The sequence below is a fragment of the Scyliorhinus canicula genome, chromosome 13 (genome assembly GCF_902713615.1).
Source record: "Scyliorhinus canicula chromosome 13, sScyCan1.1, whole genome shotgun sequence".
NCBI lineage: Eukaryota > Metazoa > Chordata > Chondrichthyes > Carcharhiniformes > Scyliorhinidae > Scyliorhinus > Scyliorhinus canicula.
Genome location: NC_052158.1, coordinates 17,064,431 through 17,087,953, shown reverse-complemented (window position 1 = coordinate 17,087,953; position 23,523 = coordinate 17,064,431). Strand labels below are relative to the sequence as shown.

Here is a 23,523-nt window from a genome sequence, read left to right as displayed (position 1 = left end):
CCAGCTTTGTATGTGAAATTTATTAGGTCACATACTCTGTATCTAACCCCGTACTGTATCTGTCCTGAGAGTGTGTGATGGGGACAGTGTAGAGCAGGGGTGGGCAAACTACGGCCCGCGGGCCGCATGCGGCCCGCCAAAGGTCTTTATGCGGCCCACCAAGACATTAAAAAAAAAAAATTTTTTTTAAATTCTTTAATAAAAATTTTTTTTTAAGGTTAATGGGGGGGGGGGGGGGGGGGGGGGGGGGCTGTTGGGTTACTTACTGGTATAGGGTGGATACGTTGACTTGAGTAGGGTGATCATTGCTCGGCACAACATCGAGGGCAGAAGGGCCTGTTCTGTGCTGTACTGTTCTATGTTCTATATGAGGCGCCCAGAATCATAACCGGATGAAGTAATTATTTTACTTAATATACTATGCGGCCCTTTAAAATTGTGAATTTCTGAATGTGGCCCTTGCACGGAAAAGTTTGCCCACCCCTGGTGTAGAGGGAGCTTTACTCTGTAACTAACCCCGTGCTGTACCTGTCCTGGGAATGTTTGATGGGGACAGTGTAGAGGGAGCTTTACTCTGTATCTAACCCCGTGCTGTACCTGTCCTAGGAGTGTTTGATGGGACAGTGTAGAGGGAGCTTTACTCTGTATCTAACCCGCGCTATATGTGTGCTGGGAGTGCTTAATGGGACAGTGTGGAGGGAGCTTTACTCTGTAACTAATCCCGTGCTGTACCTGTCCTAGGAGTGTTTGATGGGACAGTGTAGAGGGAGCTTTACTCTGTATCTAACCCCGTGTTGTACCTGTCCTGGGAGTGTTTGATGGGACAGTGTAGAGGGAGCTTTACTCTGTATCTAACCCCGTGCTGTACCTGTCCTAGGAATGTTTGATGGGACAGTGTAGAGGGAGCTTTCCTCTTAACTGCCTTCAGACTGTTTGAAAAGTCCATGTCAGGACATGGTCTGAGGAGTTCGGATGGGGTAGCACAGTGGTTAGCACAGTTGCTTCACAGCTCCTAGGTCCCAGGTTCGATTCCCGGCTTGGGCCACTGTCTGTGTGGAGTCTGCACGTTCTCCCCGTGTCTGCGTGGGTTTCCTCTGGGTGCTCCGGTTTCCTCCCACAGTCCAAAGATGTGCCGGTTAGGTGGATTGCCGATGCAAAATTGCCCAAAGTGACCAAAAAGTTAAGGTGGGGTTACTGGGTTCCGGGGATGGGGTAGAGGTGTGGTCTTAAGTAGGGTGCTCCTTCCAAGGGCCGGTGCAGACTCGTGGCCTCCTTCTGCACTGTAAATTCCATGGTTCTCTCTGCCCCAGGGAATGTTTGATGGGGCAGTGTAGAGGGAATGTTATTGTGTAACTGTCCTGGGAATGTTTGATGGGGAAGTGTAGAGGGAATGTTATTCTGTATCTGTTCTGGGAATGTTTGATGGGGCAGTGTCAAGAAATGTTAATCTGTAAATGCCCTGGGAATGTTTGACAGGACAGTGTCGAGGGAATGTTAATCTGTAACTGCCCAGGGAATATTTGATGGGGAAATGTAGAGGGAAATATGCGGCCCACCAAGTCATTTAAAAAAACGAAATTTCATTTTTAAAGGTTAATGGCGGGGGGGGGGGGGGGGGGGGGGGGGTTGGGTTACTGGTATAGGGTGGATACGTTGACTTGAGTAGGGTGATCATTGCTCACACAACATCGAGGGCCGAAGGGCCTGTTCTGTGCTGTACTGTTCCATGTTCTATGTTCTATATGAGGCGCCCAGAATCATAACCGGGTGAAGTAATTATTTTACTTTGCGGCCCTTTAAAATTGTGAATTTCTGAATGTGGCCCTTGCACGGAAAAGTTTGCCCACCCCTGGTGTAGAGGGAATGTTACTGTGTAACTGCCCTGGGAATGTTTGACAGGACAGTGTAGAGGGAATGTTACTGTGTAACTGCGCAGGGAATGTTTGACAGGCAGTGTAGAGGGAATGTTACTGTGTAACTGCCCTGGGAATGTTTGACAGGACAGTGTAGAGGGAATGTTACTGTGTAACTGTCCTGGGAATGTTTGATGGGGAGTGTAGAGGGAATGTTACTGTGTAACTGCCCTGGGAATGTTTGACAGGACAGTGTAGAGGGAATGTTACTGTGTAACTGTCCTGGGAATGTTTGATGGGGAGTGTAGAGGGAATGTTACTGTGTAACTGTCCTGGGAATGTTTGATGGGGAACTGTAGAGGGAATGTTACTCTGTAACTGTCCTGGGAATGTTTGACAGGACAGTGTAGAGGGAATGTTACTGTGTAAATACCCTGGGAATGTTTGACAGGACAGTGTAGAGGGAATGTTACTGTGTAACTGTCCTGGGAATGTTTGATGGGGAGTGTAGATGGAAAGTTACTGTGTAACTGTCCTGGGAATGTTTGACAGGACAGTGTAGAGGGAATGTTACTGTGTAACTGTCCTGGGAATATTTGATGGGGACATGTAGAGGGAATGTTACTGTGTAACTGTCCTGGGAATGTTTGACAGGACAGTGTAGAGGGAATGTTACTGTGTAACTGTCCTGGGAATGTTTGATGGGGAAGTGTAGAGGGAATGTTACTGTGTAACTGTCCTGGGAATGTTTGATGGGGAAGTGTAGAGGGAATGTTACTGTGTAACTGTCCTGGGAATGTTTGATGGGGAAGTGTAGAGGGAATGTTACTGTGTAACTGTCCTGGGAATGTTTGACAGGACAGTGTAGAGGGAATGTTACTGTGTAACTGCCCTGGGAATGTTTGACAGGACAGTGTAGAGGGAATGTTACTGTGTAACTGTCCTGGGAATGTTTGATGGGGAGTGTAGAGGGAATGTTACTGTGTAACTGCCCTGGGAATGTTTGACAGGACAGTGTAGAGGGAATGTTACTGTGTAACTGTCCTGGGAATGTTTGATGGGGAGTGTAGAGGGAATGTTACTGTGTAACTGTCCTGGGAATGTTTGATGGGGAACTGTAGAGGGAATGTTACTCTGTAACTGTCCTGGGAATGTTTGACAGGACAGTGTAGAGGGAATGTTACTGTGTAAATACCCTGGGAATGTTTGACAGGACAGTGTAGAGGGAATGTTACTGTGTAACTGTCCTGGGAATGTTTGATGGGGAAGTGTAGAGGGAATGTTACTGTGTAACTGTCCTGGGAATGTTTGCTGGGGATGTGTAGAGGGAATGTTACTGTGTAACTGTCCTAGGAATGTTTGATGGGGAAGTGTAGAGGGAATGTTACTGTGTAACTGTCCTGGGAATGTTTGACAGGACAGTGTAGAGGGAATGTTACTGTGTAACTGTCCTGGGAATGTTTGATGGGGAAGTGTAGAGGGAATGTTACTGTGTAACTGTCCTGGGAATGTTTGACAGGACAGTGTAGAGGGAATGTTACTGTGTAACTGTCCTGGGAATGTTTGATGGGGAGTGTAGAGGGAATGTTACTGTGTAACTGTCCTGGGAATGTTTGATGGGGAGTGTAGATGGAAAGTTACTGTGTAACTGTCCTGGGAATGTTTGACAGGACAGTGTAGAGGGAATGTTACTGTGTAACTGTCCTGGGAATGTTTGACAGGACAGTGTAGAGGGAATGTTACTGTGTAACTGTCCTGGGAATGTTTGATGGGGAAGTGTAGAGGGAATGTTACTGTGTAACTGTCCTGGGAATGTTTGATGGGGAAGTGTAGAGGGAATGTTACTGTGTAACTGTCCTGGGAATGTTTGATGGGGAAGTGTAGAGGGAATGTTACTGTGTAACTGTCCTGGGAATGTTTGATGGGGAAGTGTAGAGGGAATGTTACTGTGTAACTGTCCTGGGAATGTTTGATGGGGAAGTGTAGAGGGAATGTTACTGTGTAACTGTCCTGGGAATGTTTGATGGGGAAGTGTAGAGGGAATGTTACTGTGTAACTGTCCTGGGAATGTTTGACAGGACAGTGTAGAGGGAATGTTACTGTGTAACTGTCCTGGGAATGTTTGATGGGGAAGTGTAGAGGGAATGTTACTGTGTAACTGTCCTGGGAATGTTTGATGGGGAAGTGTAGAGGGAATGTTACTGTGTAACTGTCCTGGGAATGTTTGATGGGGAAGTGTAGAGGGAATGTTACTGTGTAACTGTCCTGGGAATGTTTGACAGGACAGTGTAGAGGGAATGTTACTGTGTAACTGTCCTGGGAATGTTTGATGGGGAAGTGTAGAGGGAATGTTATTCTGTATCTGTTCTGGGAATGTTTGATGGGGCAGTGTCAAGAAATGTTAATCTGTAAATGCCCTGGGAATGTTTGACAGGACAGTGTCGAGGGAATGTTAATCTGTAACTGCCCAGGGAATATTTGATGGGGAAATGTAGAGGGAAATATGCGGCCCACCAAGTCATTTAAAAAAACGAAATTTCATTTTTTAAAGGTTAATGGGGGGGGGGGGGGGGGGGGGGGGGGGGTTGGGTTACTGGTATAGGGTGGATACGTTGACTTGAGTAGGGTGATCATTGCTCACACAACATCGAGGGCCGAAGGGCCTGTTCTGTGCTGTACTGTTCCATGTTCTATGTTCTATATGAGGCGCCCAGAATCATAACCGGGTGAAGTAATTATTTTACTTTGCGGCCCTTTAAAATTGTGAATTTCTGAATGTGGCCCTTGCACGGAAAAGTTTGCCCACCCCTGGTGTAGAGGGAATGTTACTGTGTAACTGCCCTGGGAATGTTTGACAGGACAGTGTAGAGGGAATGTTACTGTGTAACTGCGCAGGGAATGTTTGACAGGCAGTGTAGAGGGAATGTTACTGTGTAACTGCCCTGGGAATGTTTGACAGGACAGTGTAGAGGGAATGTTACTGTGTAACTGTCCTGGGAATGTTTGATGGGGAGTGTAGAGGGAATGTTACTGTGTAACTGCCCTGGGAATGTTTGACAGGACAGTGTAGAGGGAATGTTACTGTGTAACTGTCCTGGGAATGTTTGATGGGGAGTGTAGAGGGAATGTTACTGTGTAACTGTCCTGGGAATGTTTGATGGGGAACTGTAGAGGGAATGTTACTCTGTAACTGTCCTGGGAATGTTTGACAGGACAGTGTAGAGGGAATGTTACTGTGTAAATACCCTGGGAATGTTTGACAGGACAGTGTAGAGGGAATGTTACTGTGTAACTGTCCTGGGAATGTTTGATGGGGAGTGTAGATGGAAAGTTACTGTGTAACTGTCCTGGGAATGTTTGACAGGACAGTGTAGAGGGAATGTTACTGTGTAACTGTCCTGGGAATATTTGATGGGGACATGTAGAGGGAATGTTACTGTGTAACTGTCCTGGGAATGTTTGACAGGACAGTGTAGAGGGAATGTTACTGTGTAACTGTCCTGGGAATGTTTGATGGGGAAGTGTAGAGGGAATGTTACTGTGTAACTGTCCTGGGAATGTTTGATGGGGAAGTGTAGAGGGAATGTTACTGTGTAACTGTCCTGGGAATGTTTGATGGGGAAGTGTAGAGGGAATGTTACTGTGTAACTGTCCTGGGAATGTTTGACAGGACAGTGTAGAGGGAATGTTACTGTGTAACTGCCCTGGGAATGTTTGACAGGACAGTGTAGAGGGAATGTTACTGTGTAACTGTCCTGGGAATGTTTGATGGGGAGTGTAGAGGGAATGTTACTGTGTAACTGCCCTGGGAATGTTTGACAGGACAGTGTAGAGGGAATGTTACTGTGTAACTGTCCTGGGAATGTTTGATGGGGAGTGTAGAGGGAATGTTACTGTGTAACTGTCCTGGGAATGTTTGATGGGGAACTGTAGAGGGAATGTTACTCTGTAACTGTCCTGGGAATGTTTGACAGGACAGTGTAGAGGGAATGTTACTGTGTAAATACCCTGGGAATGTTTGACAGGACAGTGTAGAGGGAATGTTACTGTGTAACTGTCCTGGGAATGTTTGATGGGGAAGTGTAGAGGGAATGTTACTGTGTAACTGTCCTGGGAATGTTTGCTGGGGATGTGTAGAGGGAATGTTACTGTGTAACTGTCCTAGGAATGTTTGATGGGGAAGTGTAGAGGGAATGTTACTGTGTAACTGTCCTGGGAATGTTTGACAGGACAGTGTAGAGGGAATGTTACTGTGTAACTGTCCTGGGAATGTTTGATGGGGAAGTGTAGAGGGAATGTTACTGTGTAACTGTCCTGGGAATGTTTGACAGGACAGTGTAGAGGGAATGTTACTGTGTAACTGTCCTGGGAATGTTTGATGGGGAGTGTAGAGGGAATGTTACTGTGTAACTGTCCTGGGAATGTTTGATGGGGAGTGTAGATGGAAAGTTACTGTGTAACTGTCCTGGGAATGTTTGACAGGACAGTGTAGAGGGAATGTTACTGTGTAACTGTCCTGGGAATGTTTGACAGGACAGTGTAGAGGGAATGTTACTGTGTAACTGTCCTGGGAATGTTTGATGGGGAAGTGTAGAGGGAATGTTACTGTGTAACTGTCCTGGGAATGTTTGATGGGGAAGTGTAGAGGGAATGTTACTGTGTAACTGTCCTGGGAATGTTTGATGGGGAAGTGTAGAGGGAATGTTACTGTGTAACTGTCCTGGGAATGTTTGATGGGGAAGTGTAGAGGGAATGTTACTGTGTAACTGTCCTGGGAATGTTTGATGGGGAAGTGTAGAGGGAATGTTACTGTGTAACTGTCCTGGGAATGTTTGATGGGGAAGTGTAGAGGGAATGTTACTGTGTAACTGTCCTGGGAATGTTTGACAGGACAGTGTAGAGGGAATGTTACTGTGTAACTGTCCTGGGAATGTTTGATGGGGAAGTGTAGAGGGAATGTTACTGTGTAACTGTCCTGGGAATGTTTGATGGGGAAGTGTAGAGGGAATGTTACTGTGTAACTGTCCTGGGAATGTTTGATGGGGAAGTGTAGAGGGAATGTTACTGTGTAACTGTCCTGGGAATGTTTGACAGGACAGTGTAGAGGGAATGTTACTGTGTAACTGTCCTGGGAATGTTTGATGGGGAAGTGTAGAGGGAATGTTACTGTGTAACTGTCCTGGGAATGTTTGATGGGGAAGTGTAGAGGGAATGTTACTGTGTAACTGTCCTGGGAATGTTTGTTGGGGAGTGTAGAGGGAATGCCACTCTATAACTGCCCTGGGACTGTTTGGTGGGACGGTCTAGTGTTTTGGAATTTAAACTCTTTTCACTTAAACCAAGTGGATCATCTACGCTGCCCAATAATAATAAGTAGCTAACTATGAAACCTATTGTAGATGCAATCAAACCGCAGTGTCGTAAGAAAATGGTATTTCACGTATATTTCACTGTTACTCAGCTGTGAACCTGCTGGGTCACCACGATCACACTCTATGTGGCATTCAGCCGGTTCATTTGCATTGTCGTCACCTTTGTCAAAATGGAAAATCCCACCTTACTCATGTAGGACGATGTGGAGGGCAATAGCAACAAAATGCTTGTTTTACTGGATACTCCTGGGAGATACTAATCCAGAATGATGACAACCTTACGGACTAGTGGCGTGTTTTTAACGTGCTGTCACAGGTCAGGTGCAGCAGCTCAATCTCCTCAGTAGGAGATGTGATGATATGCATCCCTGTAAATACGCAAAGGGTTAATGTGAGTACACGTAGACTAGCTAGACACTAGAGGGAGCACCAGAGACATGACAAACAAACATTCAACCAATAGGTCAGTAAGATAGACACGGCCAATGGGCACTCACGATACACACAGAGGTGACACTACCACAGGGGGGCATTACACCAACCCATATATAAAGGACACAGCACACATGATCTTCCTCTTTTAGTGGAGACACTCCGAGTACAGACACAGGGTTGATTGAGCATCACACCCACCACGTGGATTGTAGCAGACTGGTTCGTCAGTCTGAGTAGCTATAGCAGGATTAATAGTCGAGTCGAATCCAAGTAGGAGAATTGTTAATAGTTCAATAAACGTGTTGAAGCTGTCTCCACGTCTGAACCTTCCTTTGTCAGAGTGCACCACAAGGAAGCAGCTTATGCGACGTCAAGCGCATAACAAAAAACAGGAGACAGCTTTAGTCAATCACTGACTCAGGGTTTTCAAACTCTAAAATGGGCACCGGTTGCCTGTCCAGGGCGTGCCGGTGTGTTCATTGCCTCGTGTGGTCATACTGTGTATTGCAGGGAGAATACATATTTCAGTTTATAATCTAAATGGCGCGAAACATCAGACTCTATTTCAACTTTTTATCTGAATATGGCAAAAAATGTCAGAGTGCTTTGTGGCAGAGGGAACTGGGTGTCCTTGTGAATGAATCACAGAAAGTTAGCGTGCAGGTAAACAGTTAATAAGGAAGACAAATGGAGTTTTGGCCTTTATAGTGTAAAAGTAGGGAAGTGTTGCTACAAGTGTTGAACAGTTTTGGCATCCTGATTTGAGGAGGGATGATCAGAGGCAGTCCAGAAGAGGTTCACTAGCTTGGTTCTGGAGACAAGGGTTTTGCCTTCACAAGAGGAATTGAGAAGTTTAGGTTTAGAACATAGAACAGTCCAGCACAGAACAGGCCCTTCGGCCCTCGATGTTGTGCCGAGCCATGATCACCCTACTCAAACCCACGTATCCACCCTATACCCGTAACCCAACAACTCCACCCTTAACATTACTTTTTAGGACACTACGGGCAATTTAGCTTGGCCAATCCACCTAACCCGCACATCTTTGGACTGTGGGAGGAAACCGGAGCACCCGGAGGAAACCCACGCACACACGGGGAGGACGTGCAGTCTCCGCACAGACAGTGACCCAGCCGGGAATTGAACCTGGGACCCTGGAGCTGTGAAGCATTTATGCTAACCACCATGCTACCGTGCTGCCCCTGGGGGTTTTATACTCCCCAGAGTTCAGAAGAATGAGAGGAGATCTACTTGAGACATACAAGACGATAAAAGGTATTGAGAAAGTAGATGTAGAGTGGATACTTCCTCTCTGGGGGCAATCTAGAACGAGAGGTCACAGTTTTCAGATGAGGGAGAGCAAAATTTAAAATCGAGATGAGGAGAAATTGCTTTGCTCAAAGGGTCATGACTCTGTGGAATGCACTACCCCAGAATATAATGGAAGCTGGGACAGTGAGTAAATTTGAGGAGATGGACAGATTTTTAATTAGTAATGGGTTGAAGGGTTATGGAGAACGGGCAGGAAAGTGGAGTTGAGGCCAAGGAGAGACTCAGCCATGATCGTGTTGAATGGCGGAGTGGGCTCGAGGGGTTGAACTACTCCTGCTCCTAGTTCCTATGTTCTTGTTTATCCAGAAGTGAAAGGTCAAGGAATCTGTTGCAAAATCAATTGTGGTGACCCATTTTTCAACACCCTGGCCCAGGGAAAGGTTTCTGACCTGAGAGCTTTTGATTTTGACTTTGGTGGCGGCAGGTGAAGCAATTCCTTGGCGCACCATTTAATGGCTTTGATCATTGGGGCGACTGATTGGGGCAGCAGGGTAGCATGGTGGTTAGCATAAATGCTTCACAGCTCCAGGGTCCCAGGTTTGATTCCCGGCTGGGTCACTGTCTGTGTGGAGTCTGCACGTCCTCCCCCTGTGTGCGTGGGTTTCCTCCGGGTGCTCCGGTTTCCTCCCACAGTCCAAAGATGTGTGGGTTAGGTGGATTGGCCATGCTAAATTGCCCGTAGTGTCCTAATGAAAGTAAGGTTAAGGGGGTGTTGTTAGGTTACGGGTATAGGGTGGATACGTGGGTTTGAGTAGGGTGATCATGGCTCGGCACAACATTGAGGGCCGAAGGGCCTGTTCTGTGCTGTACTGTTCTATGTTCTATGATTTACAAGAATGATCGACCTGGCGAAATGTAATTTTGGCGAGCTGTCCTCGTGGGCTGTGATGTGAGCAGGCGGACGCCTGCACAACCCACAGCGGAAGGAAACCAGATGAGGAGCTCAAACTGAGACCATTGTGGTTAAACTCGGAGGATGAAATCTGCTGCAGCTGAACACTAAGTCTGCACATGCAGCCTCTAATGATAGCAAAACCTCAGGGTTGCTCATGGCGGGCGTGGAGTTGTATCATCTGGCCTGCCCGTCATGCACCGCACCCACTCCTGGGCTCTGCATGGAGGGTGTGGGGGTTGCCTTTGACTGGCAAACAGGTGGCAGGCTGGGTTTTTGCCATTGCTTCATACCAAGGAAAGCTCATCATCAAACCCCATCACGCCAGCTTCCCAGGGGTGCGGGTTAGATTGGGGCGACGTTGCCCCTCGATTTCAATCGGCCTGTGTGGGGCAGACGGAGATGTTGGCGACCGCCAGGTGGGGAGGGCGGCGGGGGGGGGCATCCGGAATGCAAGATTTGGCATCCGTTCATTTTTGCAGAGTTCCGATGCAGAAAGTCCGATGCAGTGGGAGTGCTTGGAATTTGGATGGTGGAGAGCGATGGGAAGGAAATTTCCAGCGGTGACAATAATTTGGGTAATTGTGCACTGACACCCCAAGGTTTTAGATCCAATTTTAATGATGAGAAAAACATGGGCTGCAGACATGAGCCGCAGTACAGCAAAGGAAGTCAGGATGCTCAACAGGCCAGAGTTGGAGACATTTTTATTTTATTGATCGGCTCAGCCAGCAGAGGGGCTGGTTTAGCACAGGGCTAACTCACTGGCTTTGAAAGCGGACCAAGGTGGGTCAGCAGCACGGGTTTGATTCCCGTACCAGCCTCCCTGAACAGGTGTTGGAATCTGGTGACTAGGAGCTTTTCACAGTAACTTCATTTGAAGCCTACTTGTGACAATAAGTGATTGTCATTTCATTTATTGCCCATTTAAGAATGGTGTGGGCCAGACTGAGCAAGGATGACTCCCTAATAAACATTAAGTGAACCAAATGGGATTTTATGACAATTGGCAACTGTTTTGTGGTCATTTTAAAATTCTAGATTTTCAATGAATTTTCATCTCACCGTCCACGGTGGTGGGATTCGAACCCTGGTTCTCAGAGGAGTACCTCTGGGCTTCTGGCCCAGTGACAACACCACTAGGCCACCACCTTACCCAGGGATCTGAGAGGGTTGAGAGGCTGGAGGAGGGCGCAGAGACAGGGTGAGGTCAGGCCATGCATTGAGAGGGTGTGGAGCCGGGGGAGAGAGATTTGTGAGCAAGGACCGGAGTTTAAAAATGGAAGCATTGTCGAACTCGGGGGGGGGGGGGTTTGTAGAGGGTGCTTGCAAAACGTCAAATACACAAAATGGTTGGGTTATGTTTCTGGGCATGTTTTGCTGGTGAAAAATGCAATTTTACACTTGATGGCGATCCTTTTCGCTTGAAAAACACAACTGCCATTCATTCCACCAGCTGTCTTAATCTCAGTGAGGGGGACAGATCATTGTTTTTAAAAAATGATTCCATTGAGAGATGACTTGTTTGATCAGTACAAGTGCACCCCCTGCTGGAATTAGAAAGGTGTGCAGCTGCTGCTTCACAGCAAATAAGTGGAGTAAGGAAGGCCCAGGTATATAGAACAGAACAGAACAGGCCCTTCGGCCCTCGATGTTGTGCCGAGCATTGATCACCCTACTCAAACCCACGTATCCACCCTATACCCGTAACCCAACAACCCCCCCTTAACCTTACATTTTAGGACACTGCGGGCAATTTTTTAGCATGGCCAATCCACCTAACCCCACACATCTTTGGAGTGTGGGAGGAAACCGGAGCACCCGGAGGAAACCCACACACACACGGGGAGGACGTGCAGACTCCGCACAGACAGTGACCCAGCCGGGAATCGAACCTGGGACCCTGGAGCTGTGAAGCATTTATGCTAACCACCATGCTACCGTGCTGATCTGATGGGAGACAATAAAGACAGTGTGCCTCAGATTAAAAAAGAAATCCAGGAGGGTGGAAAAGAAATTAAAAGTTTCAACTGTTTTCACTGTAATAAACTAGGGTAAAGTCACAGTGTTGGTGGTTGAAGAAAAGCACTGGGAAGGCTGATGTGGTAAAACAGGATAAGACAGTGGGATTTGTTAGAATGGTAAAGGAAAGCCCAAGGGAAGCGAAGGAGGTGCAAATGATTGTACAGCCTGTTCAAGAAGTAATTGTTAAGAAGGTGCCAGATGTCTTTAAAGAATTTACTTGTGTGGGTAAAGTTTACTCATGTGTATCAGGAGGAGCAGGTAAAGAAGTCACAATTTTAAGAGATACGGGAGCTAGTCAATCTTTAATGGTAAGAGATGTTGAATTATGTAGTTTGGGAAGAATGTTGCCAGGAAAGGTGGTGATATGTGGAATTCAGGGTGAGAGGAGTAGCGTTCCATCTCTGGGAGAAGTTCTAAACGAATCAGGAGCAGATAGAGTGAATGATCAGTGCCCTTTATTTCTGGTTTTATTTGACACTCTACACAAAACTATGACTGAGGGGGGAAACAGGCTTACTTGGGAAGATGAAGAGAGAGGGTATGTCCGCAGACCCCTGAAGGCGGCTGGATAGTAGATAAGGTGGTTAAGAAGGCAGATGGGTTTTTAGAGAGATTGAGGGAAGAATTACGTCGTTTATATGGGGAGGGAAGAATTACGTCGTTTATATGGGGAGGGAAGGTGGCCAGAGTTAGAAAGGTGCTGCTACAGAGGGGAAGGCAGGCAGGGGGTTTGGGTCTCCCGAACCTGATGTACTACTACTGGGCGGCGAATGTGGAGAAGGTGCAGAGCTGGGTCAGAGGGGTTGATTCCCAGTGGGTCAGAATGGAGGAGTGTTTGTGCAGGGGGTCGGGATTGAAAGCACTAGCAACAGCGCCGTTCCCGGGGAAATACTCAGGGACTCCGGTAATAATAGCTTCATTGAGAGCTTGGAGGCAGTTTCGCCAACACTGCGGGTTGGGGGCAGGGTCAAGGGAAATGCCGATTCGGGGGAACCACAGATTTGAGCCAGGGAGGTGGGATGGAAATTTTCAGAAATGGGAGGAGATGGTATAGAACAGTACAGCACAGAACAGGCCCTTGATGTTGTGCCGAGCAATGATCACCCTACTTAAACCCACGTAACCCGTATACCCGTAACCCAACAAACCCCCCATTAACCTTACACTATGGGCAATTTAGCATGGCCAATCCACCTAACCCGCACATCTTTGGACTGTGGGAGGAAACCGGAGCACCCGGAGGAAACCCACGCACACACGGGGAGGACGTGCAGACTCCACACAGACAGTGACCCAACCAGGAATCGAACCTGGGACCCTGGAGCTGTGAAGCATTGATGCTAACCACCATGCTACCGTGAGGCCCCGGGATTAAGACACTAAAAGATTTGTTTCTTAGGGGCCGGTTTGCAGGATTGAAGGAGCTGGAAGCGAAGTATGGGCTGGAGCAGGGGGAAAATGTTTAGATACATGCAGGTTCTGGATTTTGCCAGAAAGGAGATACAGAGCTTCCCGGTGGAGCCGGCCTCCACATTGCTGGAGGAGGTGCTGACGACAGGGGGACTGGAGAAGAGGGTAGTGTCAGCGGTCTACTATTTTGGAAGAGGAGAAGGAACCACTGGAAGGGATCAAAGCAAAGTGGGAGGAAGAGTTGGCAGAGGTTATGGAGGAGGGGTTCTGGTGTGAGGTGCTCCGGAGGATGAACGCCTCCACCTCGTGCGCGAGGTTGGGGCTGATACAGCTGAAGGTGGTATACGGAGCACACCTCACGAGGGCAAGGCTGAGCCAATTCTTTGAAGGAGCAGAAGATGTGTGTGAATGTTGCCGGTGGGGGGGAGGGGGGGGGGGGGGGGGAGGGGGGGGGGGGGGGGGGTTTGCTGGTCACTAATCACATTCATATGTTTTGGTCCTGTCCAAAGCTAGAGGATTACTGGAAGGAGGTTTTTAGGGTAATTTCCAAGGTGGTGCCCGTGAAACTCGACCTGGGCCCCCGGGAGGCCATATTCGGGGTGTCGGACCAGCCGGGGTTGGAAACGGGTGCGGAGGCAGATGTTGTAGCCTTCGCCTCGTTGATCGCCCAAAGGCGGATCCTGTTGGGTTGGAGGGCAGCCTCTCCACCCTGTGCCCTGGCATGGCGGGGGGGGGGGGGGGGGGGGGTACCTGTTGGAATTCTTGACTCTTGAGAAGGTTAAGTTTGAACTGAGGGGAAGGATGGAGGGGATTCTACAATTCATGGGCATTATTCATTATGCACTTTCAAGAACTGGATAACATTGAACATTAATTGGGGTGGGAGGGTTGGGGGGAGGAGGGGGGCTGTGTGTGTTAATGGCAACTATGGGTGATTCTTGATTCCTTTTTGTTATTTGTTTATGTGAACATGCGGGCTAATGTTTGGGGTTTGGTGGGATCGTTGTTATTGATATGGGGATTGACATATTTGTTACTGATTATTGTTTGTTGCTGGTGGGTGTAAATTTGGGAGAAAATGTGAAAAAGGAGGAGACTAAAAAATATTTAAAAAAAGAAAGCAGATGGGAAATCTTTTATGAGGAAGGGTAAGTTGCGTAAGTGTTGTATAAGACCCCACTGAGACCATAGTTGAAGTATGGAATGCAATCCTGTACAGCCCAGCTGAAGGACGCGTTTGCATGAGGGAGGGGACAGAGGAAAGATATGAAGAAAATTCCGGAAGCGGAGGCCTTCATAGAATCATAGAATTTACAGTGCAGAAGGAAGCCATTCAGCCCATCGAGTCTGCACCCGCTGTTGGAAAGAGCACACTACTTAAGCCCACGTCTCCACCCTATCCCCGTAACCCCAGCTCACCTTTTTCTGGGCACTTAAGGGCAATTTATCATGGCCAATCCACCCAACCCGCACATCTTTGGACTTGTGGGAGGAAACCGGAGCGCCCGGAGGAAACCCACGCAGACACGGGGAGAATGTGCAGACTCAGCACAGACAGTGACCCAAACCCGGGAATCGAACCTGGGACCCTGTGGCTGTGAAGCAACTGTGCTAACCACTGTGCTACCACGCTAATCTAAGATGAAGAAAGATATTGGAAAGGCTGGGCTTGCTTTGTTACGGAGGGGAGCTGAGGACAGATGTAACTGACGTGTACTCAATCCTGAGGAGCTTTAATGGAGCGCCTGACAGTATCTAGTAGGACAGGTCATTTTGAGGCATCTCAGATTCATCCCAGGAGGAGTGTTGTAATCTTAGTGGGGCAGAGTGACTGGGCTGCTTAATCAGGTGTCAATGTGTCTCATGATCATTGAACAGAAGGTCATCAACGCTGGGAACCAGAAATATTTCCATGTTGCAAACAGGGTGCTCCGAGATGGGGAATTCCAAGCACTAATTTTAGATTAAAGTTCCCCAATGGCTGGATGGTCAGTACACAGTGCACCGTGCGCTGCAGTTATGCATTAGCCCAGCAAGTGACTGTATTAAAGTCAAATTCTCTTTCATTTTCTTTTCCAGGAAATCAAAGGCATTCTTCAAAGGTGGGTCATTTATTTACCAGCTAATTTATTTGTTTCTGCTTCCTCCTCGCAGTTTCTCAATCTCAATAGAGAGCAGTAGTTCATCTACACTGTCCCCATCAAACACTCCCAGGACAGGCACAGCACAGGGTTAGATACAGAGTAAAGCTCCCTCTACACTGTCCCCATCAAACACTCCCAGGGCAAGTACAGCATGGGTTAGATACAGAATAAAGCTCCCTCTACACTGACCCCCATCAAACACTCGCAGGACAGGCACAGCACTGGGTTAGATACAGAATAAAGCTCCCTCTACACTGTCCCATCAAACACTCCCAGGACAGGTACAGCACGGGTTAGATACAGAGTAAAGCTCCCTCTACACTACTTCCTCTACACTGTCCCCATTAAACACTCGCAGGACAGGTACAGCACAGGGTTAGGTGCAGAGTAAAGCTCCCTCTCCACTGTCCCATCAAACACTCCCAGGACAGGTACAGCATGGGGTTAGATACAGAGTAAAGCTCCCTCTACACTGGCCCCATTAAACACTCCCAGAACAGGTACAGCACGGGGATAGATACAGAGTAAAGCTCCCTCTACACTGTCCCATCAAACACTCCCAGGACAGGTACAGCACGGGGTTAGATACAGAGTAAAGCTCCCTCTACACTGTCCCCATTAAACACTCCCAGGACAGGTACAGCACGGGGTTAGATACAGAGTAAAGCTCCCTCTACACTGGCCCCATTAAACACTCCCAGAACAGGTACAGCACGGGGATAGATACAGAGTAAAGCTCCCTCTACACTGTCCCATCAAACACTCCCAGGACAGGTACACCACGGGGTTAGATACAGAGTAAAGCTCCCTCTACACTGTCCCCATTAAACACTCCCAGGACAGGTACAGCACGGGGTTAGATACAGAGTAAAGCTCCCTCTACACTGCCCCATCAAACACTCCCAGGACAGGTACAGCACGGGGTTAGATACAGAGTAAAGCTCCCTCTACACTGTCTCCATCAAACACTCCCAGAACAGGTACAGCACGGGGATAGATACAGAGTAAAGCTCCCTCTACACTGTCCCCATCAAACACTCCCAGAACAGGTACAGCACAGGTTAGATACAGAGTAAAGTTCCCTCCAGTCTGTTACCCAGTTCTCAATCGATACATGACCACCCAGCCCCCATCTCACATGCTCTAATATTGTTCACCAACCTCCTGTGTTGGACCTTATCTGAAAATTCAAGTACACCACATCCACTGGTTCTCCTTTATCCATGCTACGAGTTACATCCTCAAAGAAAAACTTTATCAAACGTGATTTCCCTCTCATAAATCCATGCTGAATCTGCCCAATCATGTCATTAGTTTGGTTTAGCTCAGTTGGCTGGCCAGCTGGTTCGTGATGCAGAGAGGCCAGCAGTGTGGGTTCAGTTCCCGTACTGGCTGAGGTTATTAATGAAGGCACTGCCTTCTTGATCTTGCCCCTCGCCTGAGGTGTGGTGATTCACAGGTTAACTCACCACCAGTCAGCTCTCACCCTCAAAGGGGGAAGTAACCGATGGTCACCTGGGACTATGGCAACTTTACCTTTACCATCATATCATTAGTTTAAAAGTGCCCACTCATCACATCCTTTATTTTTTTTAATATAAATTTAGAGTACCCAATTAATTTTTTCCAATTAAGGCGCAATTTAGCGTGGCGAATCCACCTAGCCGGCACATCTTTGTGTTGTGGAGGGTGAAACTCACGCAGACACGGGAGGAATGGGCAAACTCCACACGGACAGTGATCCAGAGCCGGGATCGAACCCGGGACTTCAGCGCCGTGAGGCAGCAGTGCTAACCACTGCGCCAGCGTGCCGCTTCGTCACATCCTTTATAATAGATTCTAACATTTCCCCTCCTGACGTCGAAACGACAGGTCTGCAGCCCGTTATTGCCATGAAACGTTTATCGGGACAGTAAATACGGCGAGATGTAATATAGAGTATCCATATTCAGTCGCCTATTCTCCACCTGGCCTATGAGCTGAATCTATCCCTGTGTTATTGAGCTTGAACCAAGCTGTGTTGTGTGTAATCACAGTTGGGTTTCTTTCGCTGAAGTGCATTCTGGTTTTATTGATTCACGTGTGGTTGCTTTACAGATGTGACTTGCAGACCAAACCTGCTCTAAAGGCACCCGAACTGAATCTAGGGGAGTTCCATGGACCACTGAAGTACACAGTATGGAAACAGATGCTGAATATAATCGGCCCAGGTAATGTCTCATCCCTATGTTCCTCGCATCCCCTCGCTACCTCTCCTCTCACCTTTTCCCCTCCTTATTCCTTTCTCTGCTCTCTCCCCTTTGCACTTCAGCATGGCTGTTTAGCACAGGGCTAAATCGCTGGCTTTTAAAGCAGACCAGGGCAGGCCAGCAGCACGGTTCAATTCCTGTACCAGCTTCCTGAACAGGTGATGGAATGTGGCGACTAAGGGCTTTTCACAGTAACTTCATTGAAGCCTACTCGTGACAATAAGTGATTTTCATTTCATTTTCGTCTTCTCTTCTCTGCCCCTCTCTCCCCAACTCCCTCACTCACCTCCTCTCTCTCCCTCCTCTCTTCCCCTCGCCTCCTCACTCTGCTCTGTTCTCTGCTCCTCTCCTCCTTTCAATTCACCTCTCCTTTTCTGTTCCTCCTTTCTACTTGCCAATCCCCTCTCCTTTTCTCCCTTTCTGTCTCTCTCCCGACCCTTCCTCTCCTTCTTTACCTCCTCCTCTCGGTTTGCTTGCCCTTCTCTACATTCTCCTCCAATCCTCTTTCTTTCACCCTCTCCTCACCTCCAATCCGCATGCCGAGAATGTTACGTGCAGTTTTGGTCTCCTTCTTTGAGGAAGGATGTTCTTGCTCTCGAGGGAGTGCAGCGAAAGTTTACCAGACTGATTCCAGGGACGGTGGGACTGTCATATGAGGAGAGATTAACTTGGTTAGGATTGTTCTCGCTGGAGTTCAGAAGAATGAGGGGGGATCTCATAGATACTTATAAAATTCTAACAGGACTAGATAGGGTAGATAGGGTAGATGCAGGAGGGTAGGGCAGCACGGTAGCATGGTGGTTAGCATAAATGCTTCACAGCTCCAGGGTCCCAGGTTCGGTTCCCAGCTGGGTCACTGTCTGTGCGGAGCCTGCACGTCCTCCCCGTGTGTGCGTGGGTTTCCTCCGGGTGCTCCGGTTTCCTCCCACAGTCCAACGGTGTGCGGGTTAGGTGGATTGGCCATGCTAAATTGTCCGTAGTGTCCTTAAAAGTAAGGTTGTTGGGTCACGGTGGTATAGGGTGGATACGTGGGGTTGAGTAGGGTGATCATTGCTCGGCACAACATCAAGGGCCGAAGGGCCTGTTCTGTGCTGTACTGTTCTATGTTCTATGTTACCAATGATCGGTGTGTCCAGAACCAGGGGTCACAGTTTGAGGATTCAGGGTAAACAGAGATGAGGAGACATTTCTTCACCCAAAGAGTGGTGAGCCTGTGGACTTCATTACCACAGGAAGTAGTTTCAAGAGGCGGCTAGATATAGCACTCAGGGCGAATAGGATCAATGGCTCTGGAGAGAAAGCAGAATTAGGCTATTGAGTTGGATGATCAGCCATGATCGTGATAATTGGCAGTGCAGGCTTGAAGGGCCAAAAGGCCTCCTCCTGCTCCTATCTTCTATGTATGCGCCACTCTGCTCTCTCCCAATATCGAGCTCTCAAAGGAATAATCTTTGCTAATTAATTTCATCTACGTCCCAGTTAAAGAGTAAAAACGAGGAACGAGCTGTGTGAAGAAAATTGTATTATTTAATATTTGTGGTGCCACTGTGACATTGTGTGGAGCATGGTTATGGAGGGAGCTCTGTGTGCCTGGGTGGGGTCCTGTTATGGAGAGTCAATGCCGACTCGATGGGCAGAATGGTATCCTGCACTGTAGGGGTTCGACGATCCTTACCCGCATGGGACTCCAGACCCACAGCAATGTGCTTGACTCTTAAAATGGCCGAGCAGGCCAATCGGTTCAAGCACAATTAGGGATGGGCAGTAAATGCTGGCTCAGCCAGCGTCACACACATCCCATGAAAGAACTAAAAAATATTTGGAAAGAGACAGAGACGGGCAAAGAGAAAGAGAGCGTTTTTAAGTGAACAAGTAGAAAGGCAGGATTGAGAAAAAGGGCAGGCAATGGAATTGGAAACGCAAGAGTTAGCAAAAGGGGGAAATAGAAAAGGGATAAAGAGAGAGATTATCAGTTCAAAAAGCTGGAAATTAAAGAGTCACCAGAAGGGGAGGAACTTATTTCCAGTCCAGTGCCCAGTGTGGAGATCTTCAAATTGTGCAAGGTCTCCCAAAGTTTGAGGAAAGGGATGGTTCTTTGATTCTTAAGATAGAAAGATTTTGCAAAGGGGGCGAAGCAAATGAAATGGCCAAAAAGAAACCTTACAGAGTAGGTTGGTAGGTGGAGCGCGTGAAGTAAATGCATCACTGCAGAGGTATTTGTAGAGTATGATGCGATGAAGGAAACTATCCTTAATGCGTATCAGTTACCTCCTGAGGCGTATGGGCGGACATTTTAGAATGGACGAAGGCCAACTCGTTTTGACTTTGAGAGGGTCAAACAGTGATTTTGACCATGGGATACGGGCATTAAGGGCAGAGACAACATGTGAAGGTTCGGGATGGCTCGGTAGCACTGTGGTTAGCACTGCTGCCTCACGGCACCAGGGATCCGGGTTCAGTTTCAGCACGTCCTCCCCGTGTCTGCGTGGGTTTCCTCCGGGTGCTCCGGTTTCCTCCCACAGTCCAAAGATGAGCGGGTTAGGTGGATTGACCATGCTAAATTGCCCTTAGTGTCCAAAGGTTAGGTGGGTTTATGGGGATACTGGGATAGGGTGGGGGAGTGGGCCTAGTTAGGATGCTCTTTCAGAGGGTGGGTGTCGACTCAATGGGCCGAATGGCCTCCTTCTGCGCTGTTGGGTTTCTATGATTCTTCGAGAAGTGATTCTTTTGGAAGAATTTAAAGGTTCACTTCCTGCGGTAGTTGGAACCCGCGTGGAAGACTAGAAAATGAAAACGGCTAGGCAGGCAGCAGAGATAGCACAGTGGCACAGTGGTTAGCACTACTCTCTCACAGCGCGAGAGACCTGGATTCGATTCCGGCCTCGGGTGACTCTGTGCGGAGTCTGCACGTGTCTGCGAGGGTTTCCTCCGGGTGCTCCAGTTTCCTCCCACAGTCCAAAGATGTGCAGGTTCGGTGGGGTAGAGCGTGGGGGGGGGGAGGGGAGGGGGGGGGAGGGGGGGAGGGGAGGGGGGAAGGGGAGGGGAGGGGGGGGACTGAGTGCTCTTTCAGAGGGTTAGTGCAGACTCGATGTGCCAAAGAGCCTCCATCGGCACCGTAGGGATTCTATGATTACGAGCTGATCTGTGGATCGAAACCTACTTTTCCGTCACCCCACCATTAACCTGGTAAAGTTGGGGGGGGGGGGTTGCGGGGGGGGGGGGGGGGGGGGGGTGGCGGGGGGGGGGGGGGGGGGGGGGTGAAAGGAAAGCAAGTAGCCAGAGAAGAGAAAGGGCAGCTGGGAATTCTCAAGAAATGTCTCCTCAGGACCAGAATGGAAGGTGCTGAGGGTGGAATTGACATCTGATGGAATTTATATTGGTCAATAATTTAATTCTTTAACAGCAGGAGCTCTGTTTAATAGTGGAGCAGGCTAGGCAGGCAGCAGAGGTAGCACAGTGGCACAGTGGTTAGCACTACTCTCTCAAGCGTTTAGGGGCTAGGTAGAAGGGCACTGATAGGTGTGGGCTCAGTGAGAAGTGACAAAGATGTTTGGGGCACAAGGCAATGGAAGTGTAGAGGGCTAAAGGTGCTGACAGTGGTACAAAGATAAGATGGCAGAATGTATCAACAGCAGAACAAAGTGCTCAGTGAAAGTAAAGAGGAAGAACAAGTGACAGACGGCTCTGTGGGGGGGAGGGAGGGGGGGAGAGGAGAGGGTTGAGTTGAGACAAAATATTTTGGGGTTGGAAATAAAACGAGACCAAGATGGATAGGGGCTGGTTTAGCTCACTGAGCTAAATCGCTGGCTTTTAAAGCAGACCAAGGCAGGCCAGCAGCACGGGGTTCGATTCCCATACCAGCCTCCCTGGACAGGCGCCGGAATGTGGCGACTAGGGGCTTTTCGCAGTAACTTCATTGAAGCCTACTCGTGACAATAAGCCATTTTCATTTCATTTCATTAGAGTTCCCAGTCAGAAGTTGTTGAACTCCGTGTCGAATCTGTGAAGTGCCTAATCGTGCAGAGCATAACAGCTAACAAACAAACTCAAACCTGAATTTTATCTGATCTGACAGACTGATCTGTCCTCTAAAGCTACTCTGACCTGCCCCTTTAACCACCCCAAGCCTCTCATAGCTTCAGATGAATTATTTTGAAAATTTTTCTTTTTGACGTTGACCTTACCCTCAACACAACTTATTGACCTCTCGATTGCAGCTCCTGTCCCTTTGACACTGGACTCGGAATCAGCGAGCCTCGACCTCGTCCTCTCCAAGGACCAAACCATGGTGAAGGGTCGCTCCAAGATGAAAGAGTTTTCCTGCCACCCAAAGCGGTTCAGTAATTACGGCTGTGTGTTGGCGCGGGAAGGGTTTTCGTCAGGGAAGCACTACTGGGAGATCCACGTGGAGAGGCTCGACGAGTGGATCATCGGGGCTGTCAAGGAGTCCATTGACCGACACAACGCCGTGGCGCTGACACCGTCAAACGGGTTTTGGACCTTGCGAAAGTGGAATGGGAACGTCTACGGCCCTCACCATGCCACGGAATCGGAGTGCTGTCAAAACCTGAACCTCCAGAAGGTGGGAATCTTTGTGGACTACGAGGTGGGGCAGGTGTCCTTTTATAATGCCGATGACATGAGTCACCTCTACACTTCCACCTGCCGGTTCACAGAGAAGGTCTACCCATTCTTTCTGCCTTTCCCAGAGACAATGACCGGCGGAGTGCTGAAGCTCTTTCACTTGAAACTGTAGCACGTTGATGAAAAGATGATTTGGTCTCCGCTGAACCCTTCTTCTTTCACAGCCTGATTAGCTATTGAATCATTTTGTGAGCCATTTTCCATGTGCTCAGCAATTCTGTTGGGGCATAAAGCTACATTTTATCCGCTGACTAAATATTGTTTCCGCAAACTGTAACTTATCTCGCGTAGCGGAGGCGGTGGTGTGTTATCACCATCGGGGTGTCCGAGTTGCTGTGACAATGTGCACAGGTGTGTTGTTGCAGGCTGGAGAGATGGTAGAGGCTCCAATGTTCTTCCCATCACCCTGACTGACCAGCAGTCTCTCCCTCTCTTGCTGCCTGCCGTTGGCAGGTGCCGGAAGGACTTTCAGGTTAATAATCAACCTGTTTGCCCACATCGTTAATGTATCGCAGAATCACAGAATTTACAGTGCAGAAGGAGGCCATTCGGCCCATCGAGTCTGCACCGGCCCTTAGAAAGAGCACCCTATCCTCGTAACCCCACCTTACCTTTTTTGGACACGAAGGGCAATTTAGCATGGCCAATCCACCCACTCTTGCACAAGCCGCTTAACGCGCCTTTCTTTAAAAAAAAAATTATCGGCCACTCCTAATTGCCTTTACGAATTAACCATCAAGACGTGGGGTGGGACTCAAACCCAAAGCCTCTGCCTCAGAAGCCAGAACACCACCCACTGTACCTCAAGATCTCCATATCTCAAATGCTTTTTCATTTATTTACAATGGCCATGGAAATGATGAAGTGCCCAATTCATCATTTTCAGGTATTTCACTCTTCGCACTAATGTGCGATATTCTTTTTTTTAATATAAATTTAGAATACCCAATTCATTTTTTCCAAGTAAAAAGTAACGTAGCGTGGCCAATCCACCCAGCCTGGACATCTTTGGGTTGTGGGGGTGAAACCCAGTCAAACACGGGGAGAATGTGCAAACTCCACACGGACAGTGACCCAGAGCCGGGATCGAACCTGAGACCTCGGCGCTGTGAGGCAGCACGGCGAACCCACTGAGCCACCGTGCTGCCCTATGTGCGACGTTCTTAA

At 48.4% G+C, this 23,523-nt stretch overlaps 1 protein-coding gene across 1 annotated transcript in view; it reads left to right on the top strand.

The window, feature by feature from the left end:
* LOC119976495 (zinc-binding protein A33-like) overlaps positions 1-23,054 on the top strand; it is a 119,288-nt gene extending 96,234 nt beyond the window's left edge. The window contains exons 10-12 of the mRNA XM_038817040.1: positions 15,399-15,421; positions 17,561-17,673; positions 21,930-23,054. Of these exons, the coding sequence (XP_038672968.1) occupies positions 15,399-15,421; positions 17,561-17,673; positions 21,930-22,468 (675 nt within the window). The 3' untranslated portion in view covers positions 22,469-23,054. The remainder of the gene's footprint in view (positions 1-15,398; positions 15,422-17,560; positions 17,674-21,929) is intronic.
* The last annotated feature ends 469 nt before the right edge of the window (positions 23,055-23,523 follow it).